This window comes from Capricornis sumatraensis, chromosome 9, assembly GCF_032405125.1.
Source record: "Capricornis sumatraensis isolate serow.1 chromosome 9, serow.2, whole genome shotgun sequence".
NCBI classification, from domain to species: Eukaryota; Metazoa; Chordata; class Mammalia; order Artiodactyla; family Bovidae; genus Capricornis; species Capricornis sumatraensis.
In genome coordinates, this window is record NC_091077.1 from 7064674 (window position 1) to 7092604 (window position 27931).

General features: G+C 50.0%; 1 protein-coding gene and 1 pseudogene across 1 annotated transcript; one reads left to right on the forward strand and one right to left on the reverse strand.

Moving 5' to 3' along the window:
• The first annotated feature begins 4104 nt into the window (after nt 1-4104).
• On the forward strand, nt 4105-5573 carry LOC138085979 (calcium uptake protein 1, mitochondrial pseudogene; annotated as a pseudogene).
• Nucleotides 5574-11291: 5718 nt separating this feature from the next.
• Nucleotides 11292-22162, reverse strand: SLC5A5 (solute carrier family 5 member 5). Its single transcript, XM_068981220.1, has 15 exons — nt 21806-22162; nt 20877-20942; nt 20454-20505; nt 20201-20268; nt 19175-19329; nt 18639-18779; nt 18435-18564; nt 17579-17667; nt 16784-16896; nt 16639-16709; nt 16145-16231; nt 15870-16063; nt 13442-13566; nt 12576-12691; nt 11292-11456 (listed from the first exon to the last, which is right to left on the reverse strand). The coding sequence occupies exons 1-15, from the start codon at nt 22160-22162 to the stop codon at nt 11292-11294; spliced, it is 1929 nt and encodes a 642-aa protein (XP_068837321.1).
• Nucleotides 22163-27931: the final 5769 nt, after the last annotated feature.

The window sequence follows — 27931 nt, forward strand, 5'->3', positions numbered from 1 at the left end:
CATTGTGTTGGGTGGTGAAACAGAAGAGGTAACGTATTCCCAAACGAGGCATGGCTGCAGTCACGGCTGATACTTAACACTGGTGCAGAGGTGCTGCTCAATGCAATAAGATAAGAAAAGAAAGATAAGAAAGAAAACTGAGACCAGACGACACCACCACCTATAGAAAATCAAAAAGAATAAGCAAATGACAATGGATAGGACCTAACGAAGATGCTGACAGCAAGTCCAACATATTAGTGAATGGAACACAGAGGATTTTTTAGGGCAGTAAAGCTATTCCGTGTGCTACTGTGATGAGAGAGACATGACATGATGCTTTTATCAAACGCATGAAATAAATGCACAGAGCAAACCTTAATGTAAACTGTGGACTTCAGAGTTAGTAATAATACATCAATGTTCACTCAGCAATTGTAATGTTGGCACAATCAATTGTTTTCATGAAAGTTAAATATGGGGGAAACTGTTGGTGGGGGAAGGGGGATATATAGAAGCTCTCTGAACTTTCTGCTCAAATTCTCCCTAAACCTAAAACTTCTCTAAAATACAGTTTATTGATTCATAAAATTTATATAAGGAAGAAAATTTATGACCAACCTAGACAGCATATTCAAAAGCAGAGACATTACTTTGCCGACTAAGATCCGTCTAGTCAAGGCTATGGTTTTTCCAGTGGTCATGTATGGATGTGAGAGTTGGTTTGTGAAGAAGGCTGAGTGCCGAAGAATTGATGCTTTTGAACTGTGGTGTTGGAGAAGACTCTTGAGAGTCCCTTGGACTGCAAGGAGATCCAATCAGTCCATTCTGAAGGAGATCAACCCTGGGATTTCTTTGGAAGGAATGATGCCGAAGCTGAAACTCCAGTACTTTGGCCACCTCATGTGAAGAGTTGACTCATTGGAAAAGACCCTGATGCTGGGAGGGATTGGGGGCAGGAAGAGAAGGGGATGACCCAGGATGAGATGGCTGGATGGCATCACTGACTCGATGGATGTGAATCTGAGTGAACTCAGGGAGTTGCTGATGGACAGGGAGGCCTGGCTGTGATTCGTGGGGTCACAAAGAGTCGGACATGACTGAGTGACTGAACTGAACTGAATTGAACTGAATAAAATTTATAAAATAAATCAGTAAAACAATTACCAAAAAATGTGCTTACTACTGTTGCTGCTAAGTCGCTTCAGTCGTATCCGACTCTGTGCAACCCCAGAGTCGGCAGCCCACCAGGCTCCCCCGGCCCTGGGATTCTCCAGGCAAGAACACTGGAGTGGCTTGCCATTTCCTTCTCCAGTGCATGAAAGTGAAAAGTGAAAGTGAAGTCACTCAATCATGTCCAACTCCTAGTGACCCCATGGACTGCAGCCTACCAGGCTCCTCCGTCCATGGGATTTTCCAGGCAAGAGTACTGGAGTGGGGTGCCATTGCCTTTTCCATGAGTCACTGTCAAATAAACATCAATACCTTAAAATTTTATCTATTTATTTATTTGGCTGCATCAGGTCTCAGCTGCTTCTCTCTAGTTGTGGACCACAGACTTAGTTGCCCTATGGCATGTAGGAACTTTATTCCCCTACCAGGGATCAAACCCATGTCTCTCACATTGGAAGGTGGATTCTTAATCACGGGACCACCAGGGAAGCCCCAAACATCAATATTTCTAACATAACTAAACTGATTTGCCCATAGTGTATGCTCAAATGTGAAGCGTTTCAAAATATTCTTCTGATTATAAAAATGAAGCACTTTTGGAATTTCCCTGGTGGTACAGTAGATAAGAATTCTCATGTCAATGCAGGGACTCAGGTTCGATCCCTGGTCAGGAAGATTCCACATGTCATGGGCAACTAAAGTCCATGAGCTGCAACTACTGAAGCGTGTGTACCTAGAGCCCATGCTCTGCGACAGAAGAAGCCACCACAGGGAGAAGTGTGTGCACTACAGAACGAGGAGCCCCTGCCCACCAAAATAAGAAAGAGCCCTCAGGTAGCGAAGAAGAGGACATCATGAGAAACGCTGGGCTGGAAGAAGCACAAGCTGGAATCAAGATTGCCGGGAGAAATATCAATAACCTCAGATATGCAGATGACACCACCCTTATGGCAGAAAGTGAAGAGGAGCTAAAGAGCCTCTTGATGAAAGTGAAAGAGGAGCGTGAAAAAATTGGCTTAAAGCTCAACATTCAGAAAATGAAGATCATGGCATTTGGTCCCATCACTTCCTGGGAAATAGATGGGGAAACAGTGGAAACAGTGTCAGACTTTATTTTGGGGGGCTCCAAAATCACCACAGATGGTGACTGCAGCCATGAAATTAAAAGATGCTTACTCCTTGGAAGGAAAGTTATGACCAACCTAGATAGCATATTAAAAAGCAGAGACATTACTTTGCCAACAAAGGTCCATCTAGTCTAGTCAAGGCTATGGTTTTTCCTGTGGTCATGTAAGGATGTGAGAGTTGGACTGTGAAGAAGGCTGAGTGCCAAAGAATTGATGCTTTTGAACTGTGGTGTTGGAGAAGACTCTTGAGAGTCCCTTGGACTACAAGGAGATCAAACCAGTCCATTCTGAAGGAGATCAGTCCTGGGTGTTCATTGGAAGGATTGATGCTGAGGCTAAAACTCCAATACTTTGGCCACCTCATGTGAAGAGTTGACTCATTGGAAAAGACCCTGATGCTGGGAGGGATTGGGGGCAGGAGGAGAAGGGGACAACCCAGGATGAGATGGCTGGATGGCATCACTGACTCGATGGACATGAATCTGAGTGAACTCCGGGAGTTGGTGATGGACAGGGAGGCCTGGCATGCTGCGATTCATGGGGTCACAAAGAGTCGGACACGACTGAGCGACTGAACTGAACTGAACTGAACTGAGCAAAGAAGACCTAGAGCAACCAAAAAAATAATAATCACTTTAAAAATCAAATATATGATATGGAAAAGGAAATCTTTACATATATTATCTTGGGGCTTTGGGGCATAGAATAGTCATGCTTAACCAGGAATGACTCTGTGCTCCCCCCCCAGACATTGGCAATGCCTGAAGACATCTTTGTCACAGCTGGCCAGGGGTTGGGGGGAGAATGCTATTGGCCTTTAGACCAGAGGTGCTGCTCAACACCCTACAGTCCATAGGATTCTTCTGCCCCGAATGTCAACTGTACCAAGGCTGAGAAATCCTGGCACAAACTCTCTCTTTTTTTAATCTAAGTGAGACTTGATTATTGATATCGCTGGGCAACTTGCTTTTTCTTCCTGTTATCTGGAGTCCTGGACAGCCCCACCCTGATCTTTTTATCACCTGCCTAGTTTTCTGTACCATGTACAGAAAAGTACCATGTCCTGGATTCCAGGTTCTCAGTATGGCCACCTGGATTGTCTTTTTATCCCCTGTAATGTCAATGACTTTTCTGACCTCTGATGTGTTCCTCACCCACACTAGCCCATTTCTTTGGACTAGGGTTGAGTAGTGTCATTCAAAGGCTCAGAGGCCCTGATTTCTGCTGAGGCTTACTATAAAGTTCTGGTAATCAAGACAGGTGGTACTGGTACAGACATACACCAGAGGCTCTCACCCAGGGGGGTGGTTTGTACCCTCCGGGGATACTGGGCAACGTCTGGAGACATTTTTAGCTGTCGAGACTAGGCGGTGATGATGTGCTACTAGCACCTGGTGAGTCAAGGGCAAGGAGGCTGCCGAGTGTCCTACAATGCACAGTCCTTGCCACAAAGAAGGACCCAGCCGCATGTATTAGTAGTGCTGAGGATGCAAAACCCTGGGATGAAGAAGGAGACTAGTGGGTCATAACAGAGAGTCCAGAAAAAACCCCATACTTTTTTTTTTTCCATTTGATTAAAAAGAAAAAAGCCAAGGTAGTTCACTTGGGGTTAGAAACAGAAAAATGTTTCATACAAAATTTTAACTTAAAACAATGTACGGACTTCCCTCGTAGTCCACTGGTTAAGAATCTGCCTTCCGACGGCTAATGATGGTGGCTTTTCTTGGAGCATCTGCAGTAACTGCAAGTACTGGTCTTTTGTGGAAAAGGGCCCTTGCAGAATCTCCACCATCTGCAAACAACATCAAGAGTGAACTTGGTGATAAAGGGAAGAGTAAAGAGGAAGGGGAAGATTGTAATGCTGAAAAAAAGGCTGCAGGTGTTTGTCTTGAGCCTTATCCAGAAGAGAAAAAGAAGAAACGTTCTGGATTCAGAGATAGAAAAGTGATGGAATATGAGAATAGGATTCGTGCATATTCCACACCAGATAAAATCTTCCGCTATTTTGCCACCTTGAAAGTAATCAGTGAGCATGGTGAATCTGAAGTGTTTATGACACCAGAAGATTTTGTGCGATCCATAACACCCAATGAAAAACAACCAGAACACTTGGGTCTGGATCAATATACAATAAAACGCTTTGATGGAAAGAAAATTGCCCAGGAACGAGAAAAATTTGCTGATGAAGGCAGTATATTTTACACCCTTGGAGAATGTGGACTCATATCCTTTTCAGACTACATTTTCCTTACGACTGTTCTTTCGACTCCTCAGAGAAATTTTGAAATTGCCTTCAAGATGTTTGACTTGAATGGAGATGGAGAAGTAGACATGGAAGAGTTTGAACAGGTTCAGAGCATTATTCGCTCCCAAACCAGCATGGGAATGCGTCACAGAGATCGTCCTACAACTGGTAACACCCTCAAGTCTGGCTTGTGTTCAGCCCTCACAACCTACTTTTTTGGAGCTGATCTCAAGGGGAAGCTGACAATCAAAAACTTCCTTGAATTTCAGCGTAAACTGCAGCACGATGTTCTGAAGCTGGAGTTTGAACGCCATGACCCTGTGGATGGGAGAATCACTGAGAGGCAGTTTGGTGGCATGCTGCTGGCTTACAGTGGAGTGCAGTCCAAGAAGCTGACTGCCATGCAGAAGCAGCTCAAGAAGCACTTCAAAGAGGGAAAGGGGCTGACATTTCAGGAAGTGGAGAACTTCTTTACTTTCCTAAAGAATATTAATGATGTAGACACTGCATTGAGCTTTTACCATATGGCTGGGGCGTCTCTTGATAAAGTGACCATGCAGCAGGTGGCCCGGACGGTGGCCAAAGTGGAACTCTCAGATCACGTGTGTGATGTGGTGTTTGCGCTCTTCAATTGCGATGGCAATGGAGAGCTGAGCAATAAAGAATTTGTTTCCATCATGAAGCAACGGCTGATGAGAGGCTTAGAGAAGCCCAAAGACATGGGCTTCACCCGCCTCATGCAGGCCATGTGGAAATGTGCACAGGAGACTGCCTGGGACTTCTCTTTGCCCAAACAGTAACCCAAAACTGTGCAAGGAGCCACCTCTCCACACCAGGCACCTGGATCCTTGGGCAGAGCCTTGGCACAGCCGCCCTGCTGCTACTTCTGGAAATAGTGCTCCCTTTCTCCTGGGAATGATCTTAGGATCCAAGTCTCCCCTGTCCCCACATTCTGCTAGGCTGATTCTGATCCAGTGAGTCTCTCTAGAGGTTCTCAAAAACACGAGCAAGTCCTAAAAGTGCAGACCCTTTGCATGTTCAAAACTGCTATGCATTCAAGCACCTATGGATAAAGAATGTAGGCAACTGTCCACATACCTGCCAACTGTGGGAAACACCCAGTTCTCAAGCCATCTTGCTGTGGATTTATATTAACAAGAACATTCCTTGCTTCTCCTCCTGCTGGTGTTCTTAAGCTACAAATTTGGGAAATCTCTGACAGAAAAAGTAAATCAGTGATGAATGATAACAAGGATGACCGAGACCCCCCGAGTTGGCAGGAAGCCTGGGCCCATGGATGGATTTGTGTCAATCCCCAGGGTGGCTCTGAGGCCTGCCCCAAAAGGCCCTGTGCACAGTGGGGATGGAGCGAGATTAGGAATTTAAAGCAGCTGCTTCATGGCTGTCCCCACTCCCTTCTTTTCCTCTCAGGCTTCCTGAGAAGACTCCAGCACGACTGTGCTTATGAAGTGAACAGCCGTTGAGCTCATGTTCCCTGCAAGTGCCATTTCCCCTCTGGGTGTGTGCCTCTGGAGCCGAGGCCCAGCTCAGAGCCTGTCTGTCCTCTGTCTTAAGAACACTTGTAAAATACCACTTTAATAATAACAGTTTGCAATAAACAACCCACACACACACACACAAAAAAAGAATCTGCCTTCCAATGCAGGAGACATGGGTTCCATCCTTGGTTGGAGAACGAGGATCCCACATGCTGTGGGCAACTAAGCGCCCACACCACAAAAAGATCCTGCAAGCTACAATTAAGACCCAATGCAGGCAAAATATTTTAAATAAATATTTAAAAAACAAAACCAAATGTAGTTTCTAGAAGAAAATTAAGAAGGCCTTCGTGACTTTAAATTAAGCAAAAATTTCATAGATTGAACACAAAAGGCATCAAACTAAAAAAAAAAAAAAAAAGCATTACCCTGATACCAAAGCCAGACAAGAACACTATAGAAAAGGAATAGTGTAGACCAGTCTCTCTTATAAACACTGATGCAAAAATTCTCAGCAAAATACTAGCGAACTGATTTTAGCAGCACAGTACAAAGGTTAAACGCCATGACCAAGCAAGGTTTATTCTTGGAATACAAAGATAGTCCAACATACGAAAATATCAATATAATACCCCACATTAATGAATGGAAAAAAAACAACATGACTATCTCAGTTGATGCAGGGGAAAAAAGCATTTGACAGAAATCAAAAATTTTTTTTTATAAAAACACTCAACAAACCAAGAATAGAAGGAAACTACTTTAATATAATAAAGACCACATACGAAAACTCCACAGCTCACATCATACTCAACGGTGATAGACTAAAAGCTTTTCCTCTAAGATCAGAATTAAGACAAGAATGTCTGCTTTTGCTACTTTTTTTGACATAGTATTGGAAGTTCTAGCCGAAGCAATTAGGCATGAAAAAGAAATCAAAGGCATCCAAATTGAAAAAGAAGAAATAATATTATCTCTTTTGTCGGATGACATGATCTCATACGTAGAAAACATGGAAAATTCTGTAAAAAATCTGTTGGAACTCATAAACAAATTCATCAGAGTTTCAGAATACAACGTTGCAGGACATAAACCGAAACCTCCGAGTCAGTTGCATTACTTCCCTTTTTCTTATTGAGGTATGGTTGGTTTATAGTATTATATTGGTTTCAGATGGACAACACGGTGATTCAAATTTTTATAGATTATACGCCATTTAGAGTTGCTATACAATATTGGTTATATCCCTGTGGCATATCCTTGTAGCTTGTTTATTTTATGCATGTTAGTATACCTCTTAATCCTCCACGCCTATCTTACCCTTCCTGCCTTCCCTCTCCCCACTGGTAAGCACTAGTTTGTTTTCTATACACAAGAGTCTCTTTCTGTTTTGTTATATTCATTCACTTGCTTTATTTTTTAGATTCCGCATATCTAAAGGCTGATTTTTCTTATTAATTTTCTGCATGGATGACATATCAGGTGATGTAAGTGAGGTGTTAAAATTCCTTACTATTATTGTGTTACTGGCAATTTCTCCTTTTATGTGTTAATATTTGATGGGAATGTAAACCGTATTTAAAATAGGAATGAAAATTGTATTAAAAAAATTAAGCAGAACTACGATATGATCCAGTTTCCTGGTGGTTTAGCTGCTAAGTCATGTGTGCCTCTTGCAACTCTGTGGACTGTAGCCCAACAGGCTCCTCTGTCCATGGGATTTCCCAGGCAAGAGTACCAGAATGGGCTGCCGTTTCCTTCTCCAGGGGATCTTCCCAACCCAAGGACTGAACTAGGGTTTCCTGCATTGCAAGCAGATTCTTTACCAATGAGCCACCAGGGAAGCCCTCAGTTCTCTACTTCCGGGTAAAAATCCCAAAAGAAATGAAAGCAAATATTGACAAGATATTTTGCTATTAATGTCACAGCAGTATTATTCACAATAGCTAAAAGATGGAAACAAGCCAGATGTCTACTGATGGGTGAATGGATGAATAAAATATGGAATATGGTGTATATATATAAAGGAAATAGATATATGTATACCATTGAATATTAATCAGCCTTTAAATGGAAGGAAATTCTGACACTTGCTACAGTATGAATGAACCTTGAAGACATTATTATAAATGAAATAAGCCAGACACAAAAGGCCAAATAACATATGATTCCACTTAAATGAACTAGAATAGTCAAACTCATAGACAGAGAAAATATACTGGTGGCTACCAGGTGCTGGACAGAGAGGAGAATGGAGAATTCGTATCCATGGTCAGAGAGTTTCAGCTTTAGATCAGTAAAAAGTTCTAGAGATGGATGGTGGTGATTGCACATGATGTGAATGTACTTAATGCCACTGAACTATCCCCTTAAAAATGGTTAAAATCATGACTTTTATGTAAATTTTGCCACAAAGACGAAAAGGGGGAAAAAAAGATAATTTCTGGTCAATCAAAGCTACAATTCTTATCTTTCAGGCAATCTTAAGCAACTGAAGAGGCAAGACACAAGTTGGAAGAAAATATAACCAGTGAAGAACTTGTATCCAGAATATAAAAATAATTTTTGCAGCAATAAGAAAATTTAAAAATCTAACTGAAAGTTGGGCAAAAGAAAAAAAAAATTGGGCAAAAGTTTGATCAACACTTGGCCAAAACTACATGGATGAATAACAAGCATGTGAAAAGATGTTCAACATCTTCGGTTCTCAGAGAAATATAACTCAACACCGCTGTGAGATACTACCTCACAGCCACTGGAATGGGCAAAATTAAAAGGATGGACCATAGTAAGTTCTGTCAAGTATTTTGATCAGTTGAAACTCATACATTTGTTTGTAATGTAAAATTAATCAACAACTTTGGAAGACAGTTTGACAGTTTACAAAATGGATTACTTTGTTGGCTGTGCTCGGTCTTTGTTACTGCGCCTGGGCTTCCTCCAACCGTGGCGCGCAGCGGCTACTCTGTTGCGGTGCACGGGCTTCTCTTGTCGCAGAGCTCCGGCTCTAGGGTGGCCGGCTTCACTAGCTGTGGTGCACAGGCTTAGTCACCCCATGGCATGTGGAATCTTCCCAGGCCAGGGAGCGAACTCGTGTCTCCTGCACTGGCAGCTGAGTTTTTACCACTGAGCCACCAAGGAAGTCCCAACCGTTTCTTAAATAAACATACACCTACCACTGGACCCAGCCATTTCATTCTTAGGAAGTGACCCGAGAGAAATTCAAGTGTATGTTAGAAAGCTTGTACACTAATGTTCTTAGCCGCAACTTTATTTGCGATAGCCAAAAGCTGGAAGCAATACGAACGTGAGTGAATGAATGAACAAACTGTGGTCCATCCATACAGTGGAGTATTTTTCGGCAATACTGAGAGATGAACTACTGATACCCAGGACAACATGGCTGGATGTCTAAAACAGCAGCCAGATCAGCTTGTTCTGCCTGCACTAGGCAGCCTTAGCTCCAACCACTGCCTCTCCCCAAATCTAGGCTCTGCTTTGAGGAGGGACCATCACTGAGCCCAAAGTCTGTCCCGCTTTATTCAGTCATGGATTCAAAATTTGTAATGGTCGCTTTTAAGTCCAAATCTAAAGGTATCCATAAAACAGCCTGCAGAGAGTTTCAGGCCTCTGAGCGATCAGGAAGGATGTATTCATTTCCTTAGGCTGCCACAACTTAAAAAAATAGATACTTTTTTTTTTTTTTAAGCAGTACTGGAAGCCTGAAGTGTGAAATCAAGATGTTGGCAGGGCCATGCTTCTTCTGAAGGCTCTAAGAGAGAATCCCTCCGGTACCCTTCTCCCAGCTTCTGGTGGCTCCAGCAATCCTTGGCATCCTTTGGCTTGTAAATACATTAATCTCTGCCTCTGTGTCCTCATGATTTTCTCCTTGTGTGTCTGTCTTTTTCTCCTCTTCTAATAAGGACGCAGTCATTGGATTCAGGGCCCATCCCAATCCAGTATGACCTTGTCTTAATTCGATTAAGGATACCTGCCAAGACCCTATTTTCGATGGAGTTTACATTCTGAGTTTCCAGGTAGACATGAATTTTGAGGGTACCATATTGAACCTGGTACAGGGGCCCCAATTTCTAAGTGAGCAGAGCATAGTTCCCTGGAGGCCATGGGAACCATGTCAGATGCATGGATAGAGGTGTGTACAGACAGCTCTCAGAAACCCTAGCGGCTGATGCATGGCTGGGGTGAAAAGGGCAGTGAGGAGGGGAGGCTTCAGGAGTGAGTGAGGAGGGGAGAGGGAGCTATGTGTCTGGAAGGACAGTATAATGCACCCTGGTACAGGAATGATCACCTTGCTCTGATGCTTGAAATACTCAGGTTTATTCTTTGCAGGCTCGGGGCAACAGATACAGAGATTTGTACTCAGATCTGACTGAGATTTAAGGTAACAGCCAGAATGATTTTTCAGAGAGGACAGAACATTAAGCGTCCATTTATTTAATGTGTGTGGACAAAGAGTCCAACCAAGGGTCAGACGGTCAGATGCGTCTCTGGTACGTGAGCTCACCTGGCCCATCTTACTCTGTACACCAGTGACATGTCATCAATGGAGCCTCAGTATCATGCAGCACCCAGGCCCATCCCTTCCCTGACTGGACTTGCTGAGACTCAGTTTCTTCCTCTGTAAAGAAGGTCCTTAATGGATGAGATGGGTAAAAGTGTCCAGGCACAGGAGGAAGGCTGACAACCTTATTTTTCCTTTCTCCTGTCTTTCTGCTCCCAAGATTAGAGGCCAAAGGGAGGAAAACAAGGAGGAGATGAAGGAGGGAAAGTTGAGTCTCTGTTTTGTTCTGTGACCTTGGTTGAGTCAGTGGCCATTTGCAGGCCTCAATTGCCCTTTCTGTGAAGTGGGTTACAGGAATTTCAGCCTGAGGACCTCCAAAATCATTGCTAAGGTTCAGATATCTCCCTGGGAAGACCTGGGGTCTTTCTCAGACCCCAATGTTGGGCCTGGGGGGTTCCTATGTTGTCCAGAGGGGACTCCAACCTCTTTCTTTTATAGGTAGGGAAAACCCTGGCTGTTTTGGGAGAATGGGCAGGGGTATAGCATCTAAGACTCAGGGCTGGCTGGAAGCAGGAAGCAGGATCAGACGATATTTTGGAGGCGGGGCTTCACCTCTTCCCATAGGGTGGGGTTGTGCAGCCCCAAGTTTATTTGCATATGATGTGACCTAACCAATCAGAGCCCAAGGCCATTGGCCCATGGGACCTCCCTGAGGTCCCATCCCAGGTGGTCAGTCCTCAACTGCTTCAGAGGTCTGTCTCCTGCAGGTTAAGACCTTTGTCGTGTTCACTGCCTGGTGTCCTGGAACCAGCTCCATTCACCTCCTTCTGACCCAGGTAAAGCAGATGGTCCTCATCAGTGGGCAGAAAGTCAGAAGGCCTCTTGGCTCCAGGGGGCAACTCCTCAGCACCCTGCAGGAAGGAGAGAAGAAAGTCCCTGTCAGAGACCCCCCTTCTGCTGTGTCAGCTCAGATATTCTCCAGATGGGGACAGAAGACCTGGGAGGGCAGAGCCTGGAAAGAGTGGCACAATGTCACCTTGGCAAGTCCTGTCCCTTCTGCCTCCAAAACCTCCATCCACTTCTCTCCCCCATGGCCGTGTCACCTACGGTCCAGCCCATCCATGTGCCCATGGATGCCTGTACCTCTCCTTTCTCTGACTGTACCTATTCTTCAAGAAAATAAATTATTTCCCCACAGCAGCTGGAGGAAGCTTTAAAACACTTCAAATCCCAAATCCCTGTCCTCACCATTGAGTCTGCTCTGACCTCAGGGCCTTTGCACCTGCTGTGCCCTCCACCAAGAATGCCCTTCCCTCAGATTTCCCAGTAGTTGTCTCCTTCTCATTCTGGGCATTAATAATGTCACCTTATCCAAGAGGCCACCCCCATCACCATATCCTGTTTTATTTTCTTCCTAATACTCACCACCTGCTTAGACCCTATTCCTTTCTTGCTTTAGCTTTCTTCTGCTCCTGCCAGAGCATGTCTGGGTACACAGAAAGTGCTTAAAAAATAAGGGAATGAAACAGGGAATCCAAAGCAGGAGCAGACCTGGATCAGACACCACCACCCCCACCCCCCAGGGACAGTGTTTCCTAAACTCAGGGTATTCCCATAGTAACCACACGGCTCTGGTCAATGTTGGTCTACCCCCTGTCATGTTTCTTACGTAAAATTTTTTCTAAGTTGACTCACTTTTGAATTAAGCAATTTTATTTTCAGGAGAGACTTTATATCAGTAACTGAAAGACAAGCCAGTTTCACTTGCCATAGACTGGAGGTAGTTGTAAAAACAGATACAATGAAAATGAACAGTATGAAAGTCTGCTCAGTCCTTGTTAAAGTGAGTAATAGAAAGCGTTGAAGATGCACTAGCTTCCGGCTGAGCCTTTCCACTGGCGGTAAGAAGTTGAGAAAGACGAAGACGGTGACTCACCAGGTCACTTCCCTGAGTTAAGGTCACACACAGAGCACCTGAAGCCACTTCACTGCCCCTCCCCCTGCTCTGGGATCCCAACCCTGAGACTGACCTTCATCAAACCGTCATCCAGGGAGGCCACCTCTTCCTTGGGGGCCACTGATGCTGTCTGCCGCATGAGGTCCCACCAGAGCAGACCAGGACCCAGGGCACTGCGCTTGGTGGGGCCTGAGGGGGCAGAGAGAAAATGGAGTTATTTAGTGAGGGTGGCGGGAAAACTGGAGACCAAGCCCTGGGGAGGAAAAGGGAGGTCTCTGATGGCTTCCAAACCCAGATCTGACAGTGACCCACTGGGGACACTGGCAAGTCTCTGCCCCTGTCTGGGCCTCACTTTCTCATCTACACAGTGAGAGGTTGTAATAGACAACAGTGGGTGGCCGGGAGGGCCCAGCACATGGCTCCATTTGCTGCTGTGTCCCCAGGGTCTAGAATATTGCCAGAATTGGAGAAGGACCCAGTAGAGCCCTGGTGAACGGAAATTCTGAGACTCGGGAAGAGAGAATAGGTACTCTTATCGCTATTGATTTCTTTTCATCTCTTTCCACTTCTTGACGGGATTCAGAGTTCCCAGAAGGGAGCGGAGTTGCCAAGACTTCGGGGAAAAGATATTTCAGCACCAAGGACAGCGTCTTGTGGCCCCTCCCCCACCATCCCACATCCTCCAGCAAAGACTTTATCTTTGGAGCTGAAGGGGGAATAGGGAGGTGGAGAGGGGATGCCTCAGTTTCTGCCTTTGCAAAATAGGACAAGTCCCACAAGGTGGAGGGTGTCATGAAGGCGATGCAGCAAAATGGTGCAGATGCGGCTAGTATACAGTGGCCGCTTGACTGACAGAACGGTCCTCCTTCCCCTCCCTGCGGGTCCTAGAGGCAGAAGGTGGACAGGGTGACCTCTAAGGATGCCATATGCCCTCCTTACCTGTCAGGCAGCTGACAAGGGCTCCACATATCACAGTGCACAGTGTACCCAAGGCACCATAATAGAGATAGGAAATGGCATAGAAGTTGTCAGCTAAGGTTTGCTGATCAGGGTCCATTTCCAAGCTAAGAGAGAGAGATGAGAATGAATCTAAAATCCATCTCATTTGCTTCCTCCTGTCTACACTCTCACAACCCAGCCCAGTCCTTCATGCTGCTTGTCTGGACGTATGCCAATTCTCCTTCCTTCTTGCTATCCCACCAACACCTTCAGGCAATGTCTACACACAAGCAGAGGAACATTACTAAAATGTAACTCAGGGCTTCCTAGGTGGCGCAGTAAAGAATCTGCCTGCCAGTGCAGGAGGTGCAAGAGACGTGGGTTTCATCCCTAGGTCAGGATGCCCTGGAGGAGAAAATGGCAACCCACTCCAGTATTCCTGCCTGGAAAATTCCATGGCACACTACAGTCCACTACAGTTGCAAAGAGCTGGACATGACTGAGCACATACAAATAAAATGTAACTCAGGTTGCCTCCTGCTTCTGCTTATCACCCTCAGAATCAAAGCAAATGAAGCTCTAAGAAGAAAACAGGCATGAATCTTTATGACCATGGGTTTGGCAATGTTTTCTTAGATATGACACCAAAAGCTCAAGCAGCCAAAGAAAACGGAGGTAATTCCCTGATGGTCTAGTGGTTAGGATTCCATGCTTTAACTACTGACGGCTTGTGTCTAACCCCTAGTCAGGGAACTAAGATCTCGCAAACAGCACAGCATGGCCAAACAAAACATAGAGGGACTTCCCAGGTGGCTCAGTGGTAACGAACCCACCTGCCAATGCAGGAGAAGCAGGTTTGATCCCTGGGTCAGGAAGATCCCCTGGAGCAGGAAATGGAAACCCGCACCAGTAAAAAAAAAAAAAAAAAAAGGATAAATTGGACTTTATCCAAATGGAAAACTTTTGTGTATCAAAGGATACTGTCCACAGAATGAAAAGATAACCCAGAGAATGGGAGAAGTCATTTGCAAATCATATATCTGATAAAGATCTAATATCAAGAATAAAGATATAAAGAACATATAAATTAGAACTCAATATGAAAAGACAAATGACCCGATTTAAAAATGAGCAAGGGATTTGAGAAGACATTTGTCCAAAGAAGATATAAGTATGGCCAACAGGCACGTGAAAAGACTGTTGACATCATTAGTCACTGGGGAAATGCAAGTCAAAACCACAATGAGTATTATCTCATACCCAGCAGGATGGTTAGAACTCAGAAAAAAGAAGGGGATAATAAAAGTATTGGCAAGGATGTGGAGAAGTTGGAATCTTTATATATTTCTGGTAGGAATGTAAAAAGATGCAGCGGCTATGCAAAATAACCTGGTGTTTTCTTAAAAGCTAAATATAGAACTACCATATGACCCAGCAATTCTACTCCTAGGTATATACCAAGAAAAAAGAAAATACATGTCCATACCAGCACTTGTACACAAATGTTCATAGCAGCACTAGTCACAATCACCAAAAAGTAGAAACTACCCAAATGTCCATCAACTGATGAAGGATAAACCAAACTGGTCCATCCCTCCAGTGAAATACTATGAGGTCATAAAAGAATGAAGCACTGAACACACTCCAGTGTAGACAATCCTTTAAAACATCATTCTGAGTGAAGGCAGCTGGGTGCAACAGGTCATACGGTGCACAATTCCATATATACGAAATGTCCTCAGCAGGCAAGGCCACAGCGACAGAAGGTAGATTAGTGGTTGCCTGGGGCTAGAAGTGAAAGCCGCTCAGTCCTGTCCCACCATTTGTGACCCCGTGGATTATACAGTCCATAGAATTCTCCAGGCCAGAATACTGGAGTAGGTAGCCATTTCCTTCTCCAGGGGATCTTCCCAACCCAGGGATCGAACCCATGTCTTCCACATTGCAGGCAAATTCTTTACCATCTGAGCCTCCAGGGAAGTCAGGGGCTAGAGGGAGGTGGAAATGGGCAGTGACTGCGAAATTGTATACGGTTTTGGGCTTTTGTGTTTTTTGTTTTTGAGGTAATGAAAATGTTCTTGAGATAGTGGTGATGATTGGATAACCTGGTGAATATACTAAAAACCACTGTTAAATGGCTAATTTTATGGTCTGTAAATGATATCACAGTTTAAAAAGAATCCAATTTCTCTGGTTGAACCTCATCTCCTATCCTTTCTTCGGCCATTAAATCCACTCTAACCTCACCATAGTTGGAATGCACTACACTGAACTCTGGCCTCAGAGACTTGCACTTTCTCTTCCTGCTGCGGAGAATGCCCTACGCCCAAGCCCCGCCCCGCACCGGCTCCTTCCCAGTAGGGACTCAGCTTCAGGATCCCTCCGCAACCACACTCTCTCTGGCCACGCTTCCCCGCTCAGAGTTCACCTGGAGACCCTGCTGGAGGCGTTGGCAGTGAGAAGAGGGTCCAGGAGACCAGAGGCGTTGGCTGAGGGCGCAGCACAGCCGGACGCTGACGACGGAAGGACCCCCATGGACTGCGCGCTAGGCGGGTACAGAGTGGCGCCCACGGCCACCCACAGCGACAGCGCCAAGCCCACGGCCAGCCCGGACAGGACGCCCTGGTGAGGGACCCAGTGTCAGCGGGGGTCGATGTTGACCCACTCGCACTCCTAGTCCCTCGCCCGCGTATTAATACTCACCGGTGTATTGCAGGCGGGGACGAACATCCCCAGGATGAAGGCTCCGAGGAGAGGGCCGCTGATGACTCCCATGACGGTGAAGGAGCCCTGGGGGAGTGGGTGGGAGGGCGACTGAAGACGAGTCGTCCCACCTTTCCTAGCCTCAGTTTACCCGCTGGGAAAGGAAGACCCGGGGAACTCCACTGGCGGTCTTGAGACTCCTCTATGCCTCAGTTTCTCTAAAGGGGAAGGGATGCCCTATTCTTATCTCTCTCCCAAAGATGCGGATTCGCTCTCTTGACAAATCTGGCTCCACGACCATGCCAGCAGGAGGCCCTTCTTGCCCTCAGGTCACTACTCCCCCCTCCCAGCATCCCTGTTTCAGGCCAGGCGGCGGCCATCCTGCTGGTGGCATGTCAGAATTCAGTTCTGCCATTGACATGTATAACCTTCTCTGAGTCTCAAAGAAGATGATGCCTCACCTCTTGGGAAGATTGTGGGGGGGAGGTACTTACCTGGAGGACACCGCCCCCCAGCAGGGACGACAGAGCCGCCACAGTGAGACAAGCTGAGCCGTAGATGAGCGCTGTAGCAGATGAGGATGGCTCTGTCAGTGGGGGGAGGCTGCCCCGGCCCCCCACCCAGGGCCCCCCAACTCACAGAGCCCCTTGGAGATGATGACCAGTCTCCGAGGGGCCAGGCTCGGCAGCCGAGGTTTGATGAGGTCCTCCACAGTGACGGCAGCCATGGCGTTGATGCTGGTGGACGCAGTGCTGGAAGAGGGGCGTGCAAAAGAGGGGGGCGTCCTCAGGGACTGGCCGCCTCTTGCCCCCAGGGCTTACCTGCTGGAGGAGGCCCTCAGCTACCCACACCAACTGGCCTGCCAGGACCCAGCCCAGCCCAAGGGCAGAGGCCTGGGCAACAGAATCCCTCAAGAGCAGAGGAGAGGTCTGCCTCCGTACTCCCCCGCAGACCTGAGATACCCTCACGGCGGCAAGGACACTCATGACCGAGGACATGAATGACACAAGGTCTCATTACAAAGCAGTGATGGGGTGCAGAGAAGGGCCACACAGACTCTGGTCACAGCAGGAGCAGCGATGCGACCAGAACTCAGGGGAGCTCTGAAACTGCCAGAGCATGAGGCCCCTGAGGGCGGAAGTGGGGGACCACTGTGCCCCAGTATTCAGAACAGCAGTACCTGCCCCACAGGCACTCGACAAACATTTGTTTGAGGGAGGGAGAACAGAAAGAAGAAAGGGAAAGGAATCAAGTGTAACCCTGGCGGGCAATAATGGGTAAAGACCCCGGATCTGGGGTCCTTGTGCCCAGGGTATGCCTTCCATTGGACCCCACTTACTGAGGACTGAGCAGTATACTCTGGACGTGCTCAGAACATTACAATGAGGCCCCAGGGGCTCAAATGTGGCCAAGTGAGAGAGCAGGGTCACTCACCTGAGGGTGCCACTGTAGGCACAGGCCAGAAAGAGCCCAGGGACTCCAGGCAGGTCCTCAAAGATGTCCAGCACCAGCAGGGGCATGTACTGAAGGGAGTCAGGGGTCAGCCTCCAGGACAGCAATGCCCCAAGGGTAAGGGCATCTATCTGTCCTCACGCTGCACAGTCCCAACACCCAGTACAGACCAGACTCAGTGGGCACTCAGTGCGTGTTTGTTGACTGACTCTGCGATCCTGGGTCATTCCCACTTTACTGATGAAGCCAGTGAGGCCAAAGAGGGTCACTCCTTGCTTGAGGTTACACAGGCAGTCTGGGATCCGACCCCGTGGACTCTGAACCCCATGGTCAGAGCTCCCCCCAGAGTGAGCACGTCTGGGTCCGGGCCTTGGTGCTACCCCTGACTTGCCTGTGGACCTCAGGCAATTGCTTTACTTCTGATCTCCTGCCTCAGTTTACTCATCTGTAAATCAAGGGCCATGGCAGTCTTGGCCTCATCACATGTTGAAAGATTTTGGTGGGAAACTAACTGCTTGTGAAGGGGCATGAGGCACAGTGTAGGTACTTGGGACGTGAGAGCTGGTCGTTATTGATAGTGTCATCCTTTCATGCTGCGCTGTGGTCCCATGGCCTCCTTGATACCCCTCAAGGAGTCTGAAATGGCCCCCCCTGCCCCATAACATTGCGCCCCTCCCAGCTCCTCCTCTGTGTTGAGTTCTTTCCTGCCTCTGGGCGTTTGCACAGACTGTCTCTCCACTCGGAATGCTTTTCCACCTTCACCCCCAGAGACTCGCCCAGAGGCTCACAGTGCGGGTGGGTGGAGAGGAGGGGCCTAGGGAGCCTGGGCCAGACTCACCTGGTCTGGGGCAGAGATGCGCCCCGCCAGGAGAGGGTCACAGTCAAGGTAGAACGTGAACATGACGACGCCGCAGGCGGCAGCGCTGGACACGATCAGGAACAGGCCCAGCTGGTTGATGAGCACGGCCCTGGAGGGGAGAGGTGGTCGCAGGACTGGAGGGAGGGGCTGGCACGTCCCAGAGGCACCCTGCCAAATACTCACAGCTTGGCTTGCTTCTCCGTGCGACAGGCCACGTAGCGCTGCACCTGTGCTTGGTTCACCCCGTACATCGAGAGCCACACCAACGTGCCACCCACAGCAAAAGTCCAGAACGTGTAGCGGCTCCTCGGGTCCAGGTCAAAGCTGGATGAGGACGGGGCAAGTCAGCCACGTGGGAATGCTACACTGACTTCGCCCTCCCAAGTGGCCCCAGATGCCTATTCTGGACCTGATGGGTCTTAAAGGGACATTTGGGGCTAGGTTTTGAAGTGCGAACAGGAGTTTGCCAGATTAAAAGTTCATGGGTTTATTGAGTCATCCACATGTATCCAAAAAACTTTTTTTTTTTTTCTGTGCCTAACTGGGATCTTGAGAGCCTTCAATTCCCAGAGAGGGGGAGCCAGGGTTTTGGCTAGGTTTTCTGGCTGGGGAGGGGAGTAGGAAGGGCTTCCTGGGGGAGGCGGCATTGGCGGGCTTCTCCCAGGGCAGAGATGCCAGCTCCATCACTCTGCCGTGTCTTCCTCTACATTTTCACGTACTCCATCAGGTTGATCCGGGAGTGGTTCTTGGCAAGCTCGAGTACTCGCCCAGGTCCACCCACGAGCACAGTTCCACGAGCCAGGACAACCCAGAAACCACTCAGCATCACCAAGACCTGAAACACGTCGGTCCAGATCACAGCCTTCATGCCGCCCTGCAAGGTGTGACAGAGAGGGAGATAGGGGGTCAGATGGGGATCTGTCTGCGGCCGGTAGGACAGAGCAGAGGTGGGAGGGAGGAGGAGTCAGGCAGGGGAGCTGGCGGGATTTGGCCTGGCCTCCAGTAACGGCTGGGACCAATGGTCTTCTCTGCCTCAGTTTCATCATCTGTAAAATGGGGTTAATAATAGTACCTTCTTCAGGGTATCATTGCAAGGAATAGATTAATTAATACAAGAAAAATATTTGGAAGTGCATACAAGTGTTCAGTGAATGATGGCTGCCACTATTATTATCACTATTACTACTACTGTTATTATTAGCTGTTGTTTTTACCCATCTAGCCTTCACATCTTTGCCTTCCCTTGGCAGCTCCTCGGTTTCCTTTGGAGAAGCCCCTTCCACGCTTGCAGGTCATTCAGGTGAGGCTAATCCTGCTCCCAACTCCAGGAATATCCAGAACATCCTAGCTCCCCAAACCTCTGCGAATGGCTCATCCTTTACTGAATACCAGAGCCAGACAGAACCCTCCTGGGACTTCGGTCAGTCCATCCTGAAAAAGGAACTCACTTTCTGCTAGAATGAAGCCCAAAGAGATGGAAGCCCAGAGCTAATGAGGTTCTTAACAGATGGGAGAGAACACAGAGGGCTCTGTTGTGGCCCCTGGATCCAGCCATGCCGTATCCTTGGACTTTCAGCAATAAGCCTTTCAAATCACCTTTCATAATAAAGATGAGGAAGTAGGCCCAGTTGGGACACAGTCTTCCTCTGGAGAAAGGGAAGGGAGGGGAGCGAATGGGCCTGCCCAGGGTCTCTCCCGCTCGGGGCATGCAGCCCCACGCGGGGTGGGGGGAGAGGGACAGTCACCACAGCAGTGTAGAAGGTGCAGATGACTCCGGTAGACAGGAGCGATGCCCAGATGTCCAGCCCTGTCACTGCAAGGAGACCCTCCTGTTAGGTCAGTTTGCAGGCCGAAAGCTTGGCTTTCACTGTCCTGGGGCCTTTTGGGGAGTCAAGTAGGATTCTCCTCTCCTAGAGCTGTCCCTCCCCTCACCCCGGCAAGTCTCTAAGCCTTTGTTCCTTCCCGCCACCACCGCTCCCCATCCCCGCCGATTCAAACCTTGGTTCAGGATGAGCGCGGGGGCGTAGATCACTATGCCGGTGTACAGCATCTGCAGATAGAGGGCAAGGGCAGGGAGGCTGGGGGGCACCTGTGCGAAGAGGGTATTAGGAAGGAGCTAGAGGGAGGAGGCCGGTTGGGGTACTTGACTGAGGGCAGATGGGCAGGGCCACGCGGGATCCGGGTGGGGTCAGGCAGGAGGTCTGCGAGAGGCCTGCGGGCCGGACTTGCAAACAGAGCCTCCTGGGGAGGGGCCAGAAGGATTGTGGGAGGGGCCAGAAGGGTTGTGGGCGGGGCCTGGACAAGGCTTCGCAGAGTGGGAGTGGGGTCGTGAGGGGTGTGGGATCGGGGTTGTGGGCGTGACCGTCCGATATTTGACCCGAGCTGGACCCTGGGGGCGAGCGCGGGGCCGAGGCCACTCACTGTAGCCACCAGGTACTGCAGAGTCCCGCAGAGCCGCACAGCGCGGCTGAAGCGCATCTCTAGGTACTACAAGGAGAAGCCGAGGGTTCGTGGTCAGCTGGAGAGTCCCCATTCAGGGACCCGAGGCTTCTGGGTCCTTCACCCGCACTCTTGGCTTCTGCCCGCCCATCGGAGGCCAACTCCACACTCGTGCCCACGGCGGAGAGGGGGGCGGAGGGCTCCCTCCAAGCACCCTTTCCAATCTATCTGCACACACTTGTGCACACTCGCCATCCCCGCGCCTGTGCATACGGCGTGTGCCCGTAGGACTGCACCATCAAGCGTGCACACATTGGTCCCACACGCTCCCACTCATGTCTGATCGTTCCCCTGGGGCTGCCGCCGCTCCGAGTCAACTTTCTCAAGATACAGACAGTGCCTGTGACTGGCTGTCTGCTGTACGACCGGTCAAGATTTTAATCTTCGTGCTCACTGCCCCGGAGCGAGTCTTGGGCAACCCGAGCGGAGAGGCAACCCCTTGTGGAAGGTAGGAAGCAAGCTGCGGGGAAGTCGGATTTCGAATCCGGAGCCTGCCGCCAGGCAGTCACTCTGATGGACGCAAGCCCAGGCTTGCGGGCTGGGGGGGCAGATGAGTGCCTGTCCACGTGTGAGCGCGCCCCTGGCCGAGCCTGGCTCCGCCCTGAGCGAGTTTCCACCCAAGAGAACCAGGACGCCGGCTCCTCTTCCTCCTTCCTGCCCCGGCCTCACTGCCTGCGGCTTCTTCCCAGAACCGTCCCCACCTGTCCATCTCGGAGGCTCCCCAGTTACAGCCCCCGAGAGCCCGCCTGCGGCCCCCTGCACCACGGTTCAGGGCCTTAGGGCCTCCCCTGCCGCGTCCCCGCGTTCCCAGTCAGGCAGGTCCTCGGGCCCTCCGGGCGCCTGCCCAGTACCTCGTAGGTGCTGGTGAGGCCCAGGCGGTAGAAGATCGGCAGGAAGAGCAGGGCAGTGAGCAGAGAGTTGAGCAGCTGTCCCAGGCACATCCAGAGGAACTTGAGGCCATAGCGGTAGGCCTCGGCTGGCACCCCCAGCACCTGCACCGCCGACATGAAGCTGGCGGCCAGCGAGAGGCCCACCGGCAGGGCGGACAGGCGCCGACCCCCGGTGAAGAAGTCCTCGGCGCTGCGCTGCCCGCCTCGCGCTACCCCGACCCACAGCCCGATGCCGGTGGACACCAGGAGCATAAGGGCGAAGACCCCGTAGTCCCAAGCTCCGAACGTGGCCCGCTCCTTTGCCTCGACGGTGGCCATGAGGCGCGCGGGAGGGGACAGGCGCGTCCTCGGCCCCTTCCAGCCACCCCGCGTGTCTCGGCTGAGGGAAGTTGGCAGCGGCCGAGGAGGCAAGACAGCGCGCAGGTAGCAGGATGCTCAGCGGCGGCAGCGACACCGCGCGCCTGTCCCCTTTGGTCGCCCCCGCGGCCCGGGGCTCCCTGGGCGAGAAAACTGTGGCTCCTCGATGCAGCTCGTCTGCCTCCCTGTCACCCCCTTCGTCCTCGCGTCTGTCTGTCCGTCCACCTGGCCTCTCCCTGCGTCCAGGCGCCCAGTGCAAGCGGTACGTCCCCCGCCCGGACGTCTGTCCCCGTCCTTGGGAGCTGTGCTCAGGGCTGGCAGCAGGAGGTCTCGGTGGGGCTTAAAGGGGCAGCTCCCGGCGGCGGCGGGCCGCGGATTTATTGGGCTCCGGGTCGGCGAGACTCCGCCCCCAGACCTGGGGCGGGCAGGACCCGCACCCTTTCCGCCCTGTACTCCGTCAGATGGGCCAGGACAGGACACTTAGGTGGCTGCTGGGGGGTGGGGGGAGGCTCCCAAATGCCCCTTTTCCCCCTGCTTTGTGGGGGCACTTTCCGCTGACCATAAACTGTTAATGTCTCCCTTGGACAGGTGGGGAAACCGAGGTTCAAAGTTGGCATGTCACTCGCCCAGGGCCACACCTCTGGGAGCGGTGGCCCAGCATTCAGATCCCCGTTGTGCTTTTGTACCCTGAGCTAAGGGGAGCTCACTCACCCACAGAACTGGGCTTACTTTCAAGGTTTCAGGGTCCCATAGGGAAAACTTTCTCTGCTTGAACCCCTCCCTCAATTGGTACTTTGACCCTCTCCATTTCTCTAGAGCCTAGCAGGAGGGCATCACCAAACCCGGCCCTAAGGCTAAGTTGAGTGGAAGGCAACAGGTTCCTTCAAGTCCTGAATGCCATCCATATTTGAGGGAGACTTTGCGTCTCTCTGGGCCTCAGTTTCCCCATCTGTAAACGGGCATAAAATAGCCCTTGCCTCAGAGGAGCAAACGGAACCTGTATAACACAAGCCTGGCACAGAACAAGTACCTCATTCATTCATTTCTTCATGTATTCATTGGTTCCTCACCGAACATGCATTGAGAGTCTACGCTGTGTCAGACATTCAGTGTAAAATGGCGGTCATGGCAGAGGGGCTGTCTATGACCATGTTCCCAAAAAATGGAAGGACGTGACTACCTGGGGAAATAGTGTCTGGCATGTCCCACAAATGAGATCAGAGGTACAGAGGAAGGGGGAGTCCCTTGTTTCGGGTCATGCCCTCAAGAAACCCACACTTTGTCATCTGGAGGCTCTGACCACTGGATTCGAGTCCTAGCTGGACCTCCAAAAGCTGGATTCCCTCCTCCATAAGCGGAGGGATCTGAGAATCTGTCCTCCTAGGGCACTGGGACCCTCCTCGGCCTCTGCCGCCCCCTGGCGGCCTCCTCTGGCCTACACACATCACCCAAGCTGGGTCCAGTGACCGCCAGGCAGCCTCTCGTTTGACCCGGGACTGTCTTATTCTGTCTCCACGCAGGGCTCCTCCCTGGAGATGCGATGCCATGGCTCCACACGGCCATCTGTTGTCTGCTGGGATGTCTGCACCCTTCGCTTTATGGCAGAAAGCGAAGAACAACTAAGCCTCTTGATGAAAGTGAAAGAGGAGAGTGAAAAAGTTGGCTTAAAGCTCAACATTCAGAAAACGAAGATCATGGCATCTGGTCCCATCACTTCATGGGAAATAGATGGGGAAACAGTGGAGGCAGTGACAGAGTTATTTTGGGGGTCTCCAAAATCACTGCAGATGGTGACTGCAGCCATGAAATTAAAAGACGCTTACTCCTTGGAAGGAAAGTTATGACCAACCTAGATAGCATATTAAAAAGCAGAGATATTACTTTGCCAACAAAGGTCCATCTAGTCAAGGCTTATGGTTTTTCCAGTGGTCATGTGTGGCTGTGAGAGTTGGACTATAAAGAAAGCTGAGCGCTGAAGAACTGATGCTTTTGAACTGTGGTGTTGGAGAAGACTCTCGAGAGTCCCTTGGACTTCAAGGAGATTCAACCAGTCCATCCTAAAGGAAATCAGTCCTGAATATTCATTGGAAGGACTGATGTTGAAGCTGAAACTCCAATACTTTGGCCACCTGATGCAAAGAGCTGACTCATTGAAAAAGACCTTGATGCTGGGAAAGACTGCAGGTGGGATAAGAAGGGGAGGACAAAGGGTGAGATGGTTGGATGGCATCACCGACTTAATGGACATGAGTTTGAGTAAACTCCGGCAGTTGATGATGGACAGGGAGGCCTGGAGTGCTGCGGTTCATGGGGTCACAAAGGGTTCGACACGACTGAGCGACTGAACTGAACACCCTTCGCCTTTGCCAGAAGGGTGCGGAGGACACCGTGTTCCTCCTCCCTTCCCTTCTCTGCTGCATCCTCCTCAGAAACCTGTTGGGAAAGGGAAATGCTGGAAGATTCCCCGCAAAGCCAAGCAAGAAAATGCAAATATATGCAGATTGATGCAAGTTGTGGGGGGGAAGCTGTCTTGTCTCCCCAAGGGGTTTGGGGTGGGGAATCGTCCCTTGCCAGCTCCTCTCTTCTCGTACCCTGGTGGAAGGAGGGTCCAGGCTGCAGACAACACTTGGGCTGAATCCCTTTCATTAAGTGCCTACTGTGTGCAGGGCCCTGCACCAGCCACTGGGCACACAACAGGATGCAGGTGGACATGCCCTGCTCGTGGCCGCAGGGCTCTGATCAAGCCAGCAGATGAATACCCATTTCAGAAGCTAACAGATGACAAGAGTGAAGCAAGGTCAGAGATGGAGACAGCCTGGGGGAGGGAGGCAGGGGACACAATGTGAGGCCTCAGAGAGGGACCCTGCAGGCAGAGAATGAGCCAGGTTTGCAGAGAGCTGGGGGTAGGGCTCTGAGGTTGGAAAGAGCAAGACAGGGAGGATCACTGTAGACTTTGAGCCTTGGAAGGGGTCTGGATTTTATTCTGAGGGCACTGGGTGGGAGCAATTGGAGTCTGGAGCAAATGAGGGACCTAGTTTCCCTGATGGGTCAGTTGATGAAGGGTCCACCTGCAAAGGACCTGGGTTCGATCCCTGGGTCAGGAAGACCCCTGGAGAAGGAACTGGCAACCCACCCCAGCATGCTAGCTTGGGAAATCCCATGGACAGAAGAGCCTGGCAGGCTACAGTCCATGGGGTCATAAGAGTTGGGCACGACTTAGCAACTAAATCACCACAGGTTCTTAAAAACCCACCAGGTCCATGGCAGGGGTTGAGGGTGGGGAAAAATGGGTAGATTCAGAACATGTTGTGGATTTCCTGGATGGTAGGCTGAGTTGGAAGCCCTGCTGGGTGGTGGTTGCGGGGTAGGGGGAAGTGTGGAGGAGGGCAGGGAGGAGAGAGAGGCAGCAGTTACGCCTTCCCTGACTGTACGATTCCAATCATGGGATGGGAGGAGGGCAGGCAGGACCCGAGGACTCCCCCTGGATGGGGGAGAGGAGCAGGGCAGTCTCTTGAGAGCCCAGCAGCAGTGGTCTAAGCAAAAGGGGCAAGGATGTCGGGGTGCTAAGGGGATATCTGCTGCCACCACTCCTGGCTGCTGCCTGGGCATCCCCAGTGTGCTCATGTCTCCTTGGAGACAGGGCAGGGGTCAGAGATGAGAGGTTGTGAGCTGTTCTAGCTGCTCCAGAATGACCTGCTGGATATGTCCCTGAACATCCCATCCTGCATTCAGTAAAAGCAAACCATTATTACTACCAGTGGCTGTCATTTTCTGTAAGACTCCCTGATTCCAAGTCCTAAAGATTCTGATCCTGTGGTTCCGAGTCTCTCTGGGTTTCAGGATCTACCACGGGTCACCCGGGGCCCCCGTTTGCCTTGCCTGACTCAGAAATGAGGTGCGGGGTGGGTCAGGGAGGTGCGGCTCTCCTCCAGGGCTCCCAGCCCTGTCCAGTCTGGGACACCTGGCACCTGGAGAAGCCCGGGGGCGGGACCTAGAGAGCCTCAGCACCTAAGGGCCTGTGGGGTGCAGATTCCTGCCCACCTTCGGGTTGGCCGCGAGAGCCTGGGAAAAGACTTGTCCCTGGGCCCGAGCTGACCACTGAGGGGAGCCAGCAATCCAAGTGGCCCATCTTGCTCCACAGGCCCACACAGACGGGCCCATTTCTCCCTAGCTCTGGGCCTTTGTGCTGGTTGGTCCTGGCCCAACCACCACTGGAGACTTGAGGGTTCACCTCAGTGGTCCTTGAGACCTCCAGCCAGCTTCTGGATGACCGCTCTGTGCATGCTTTGTGGGGTAGTTGCCAGGGGTGATTCCGTGGTAGGGCCTGTCAATGGACAAGTTTATGCGACGACGAGTAGAATGCAGGATGGGTGTGTGGATAGGTGTGCTGGCAAGCTGAGGGCACACTCATCACCTGGTTCAAGGCCTCTTCTATGAGACTGACCCCATTCCCCAGCTGGTTCCCAGGCTGTAATGTGGATGAAATTTTGGCAGAGTTTCAAGGTGGGGATGGGCGTGCATGAGGGGCCTTTGTGGGGCCCTCCCTGGCCTTCCACTTTCCTGGTGGTACATTCTCCCACCTGACATTGCTGGCCTCTCAACCTCTAGCTCATCTGAAGCCCACCACCTGAGACCTAAGGGATCACCATTTCCACTTTATACAGGAAAAAACTAAGGCTCAGAGTGGGCTGTGACCTGCCCCAGGAACAGGGATCAGGAGTTTCATGGCCAAACAACTGCTGGAGAACCAGCCATGTTCCTATCTTCCAGCCAGATCATTTTCTGGAAATGCATGCATCACTACTGCTAATATCACACGCCCATCCTTAAATGGAAAGGAAGCTGCCAAACTTTTCCTGGGTGGCATCTAGATATGGAGATGCCTATTACTGAGAAAGGAGAGAAGGAATCTTTAGGGTAACCAGGAATTTCTGCCAGAAATCACAGGGTTAATGAAATCACCTAGGCAGATATTCAAGAAAAATTTGGCTGCACAAATATCTTAAACGTCAGGAGGAACTGCCCTGAGGAAAAAGCATTTATAATCTATGTGGGGAAATTTTTTTCAGCCTTTTACTCCACATACCTGAGCTTTTTTTTTGGCCACATCACAAGGCTTGCAGGATCTTTAGTTCCCGACCAGGGATCGAACCCAGGTCCCAGCAGTGAGTCATGGAGTCCCAGCCACTACACCACTAAGGAATGCCCATATACCAACCCAGCAGCCCATGAGAGGAGTTCCTAAGGCTTTTTTCTACGAGTGATTTGTCTCAGGGCAGAATGCTTTCCATATAAGGAAAGGCAAACCCTAAGGTTTCTTTTCAGCCACCAGCTTGTTCACCCATGGTGTTGGCAAGGTTGAAGGAAAATAGTCCTCTTATTAAGCTGAGTTAATTAGTATGTTAGTGGTAGGCATTTTGGCATTAATATAAAAAATCTGGCCCAGCACTGCCAGATCAGGGCTTACCCACGTGGTGCAGATGGAGGTAGAAAGGTGTTCAGTGGCCATCACAACCCGGTCTCAGATTATTTTTAACTCCTCCTGGGGTCACAGTAACACATGTGGTCTCTGCCCTCAGTCTGGTGTGGGACAGTCCTTGTCAATCATTGTATGGTCTACAGTCTCCAGTGAGGCAGAGGGCTCAGCAAGTGTAGGGAGGCAGGGAAGCACCAACGGTGCTGGTCTGTGTGGTGAGCTCAGTCACTTCAGTTGTGTCTGACTCTTAGTGA

What these genes read in the sequence shown, in the direction of transcription:
- SLC5A5 (XM_068981220.1), bottom strand. Translation starts at nt 22,162, where the DNA reads ATGGCCACCGTCGAGGCAAAGGAGCGGGCCACGTTCGGAGCTTGGGAC. An exon ending in GCCTACAGTGGCACCCTCAG is followed by an intron (nt 16,897 to 17,578) that starts GTGAGTGACCCT and finishes CCCCTCTTCCAG; the next exon opens with CACTGCGTCCACCAGCATCA. An exon ending in CCTTGTCAGCTGCCTGACAG is followed by an intron (nt 12,692 to 13,441) that starts GTAAGGAGGGCA and finishes CTGCCCCCTCAG; the next exon opens with GCCCCACCAAGCGCAGTGCC.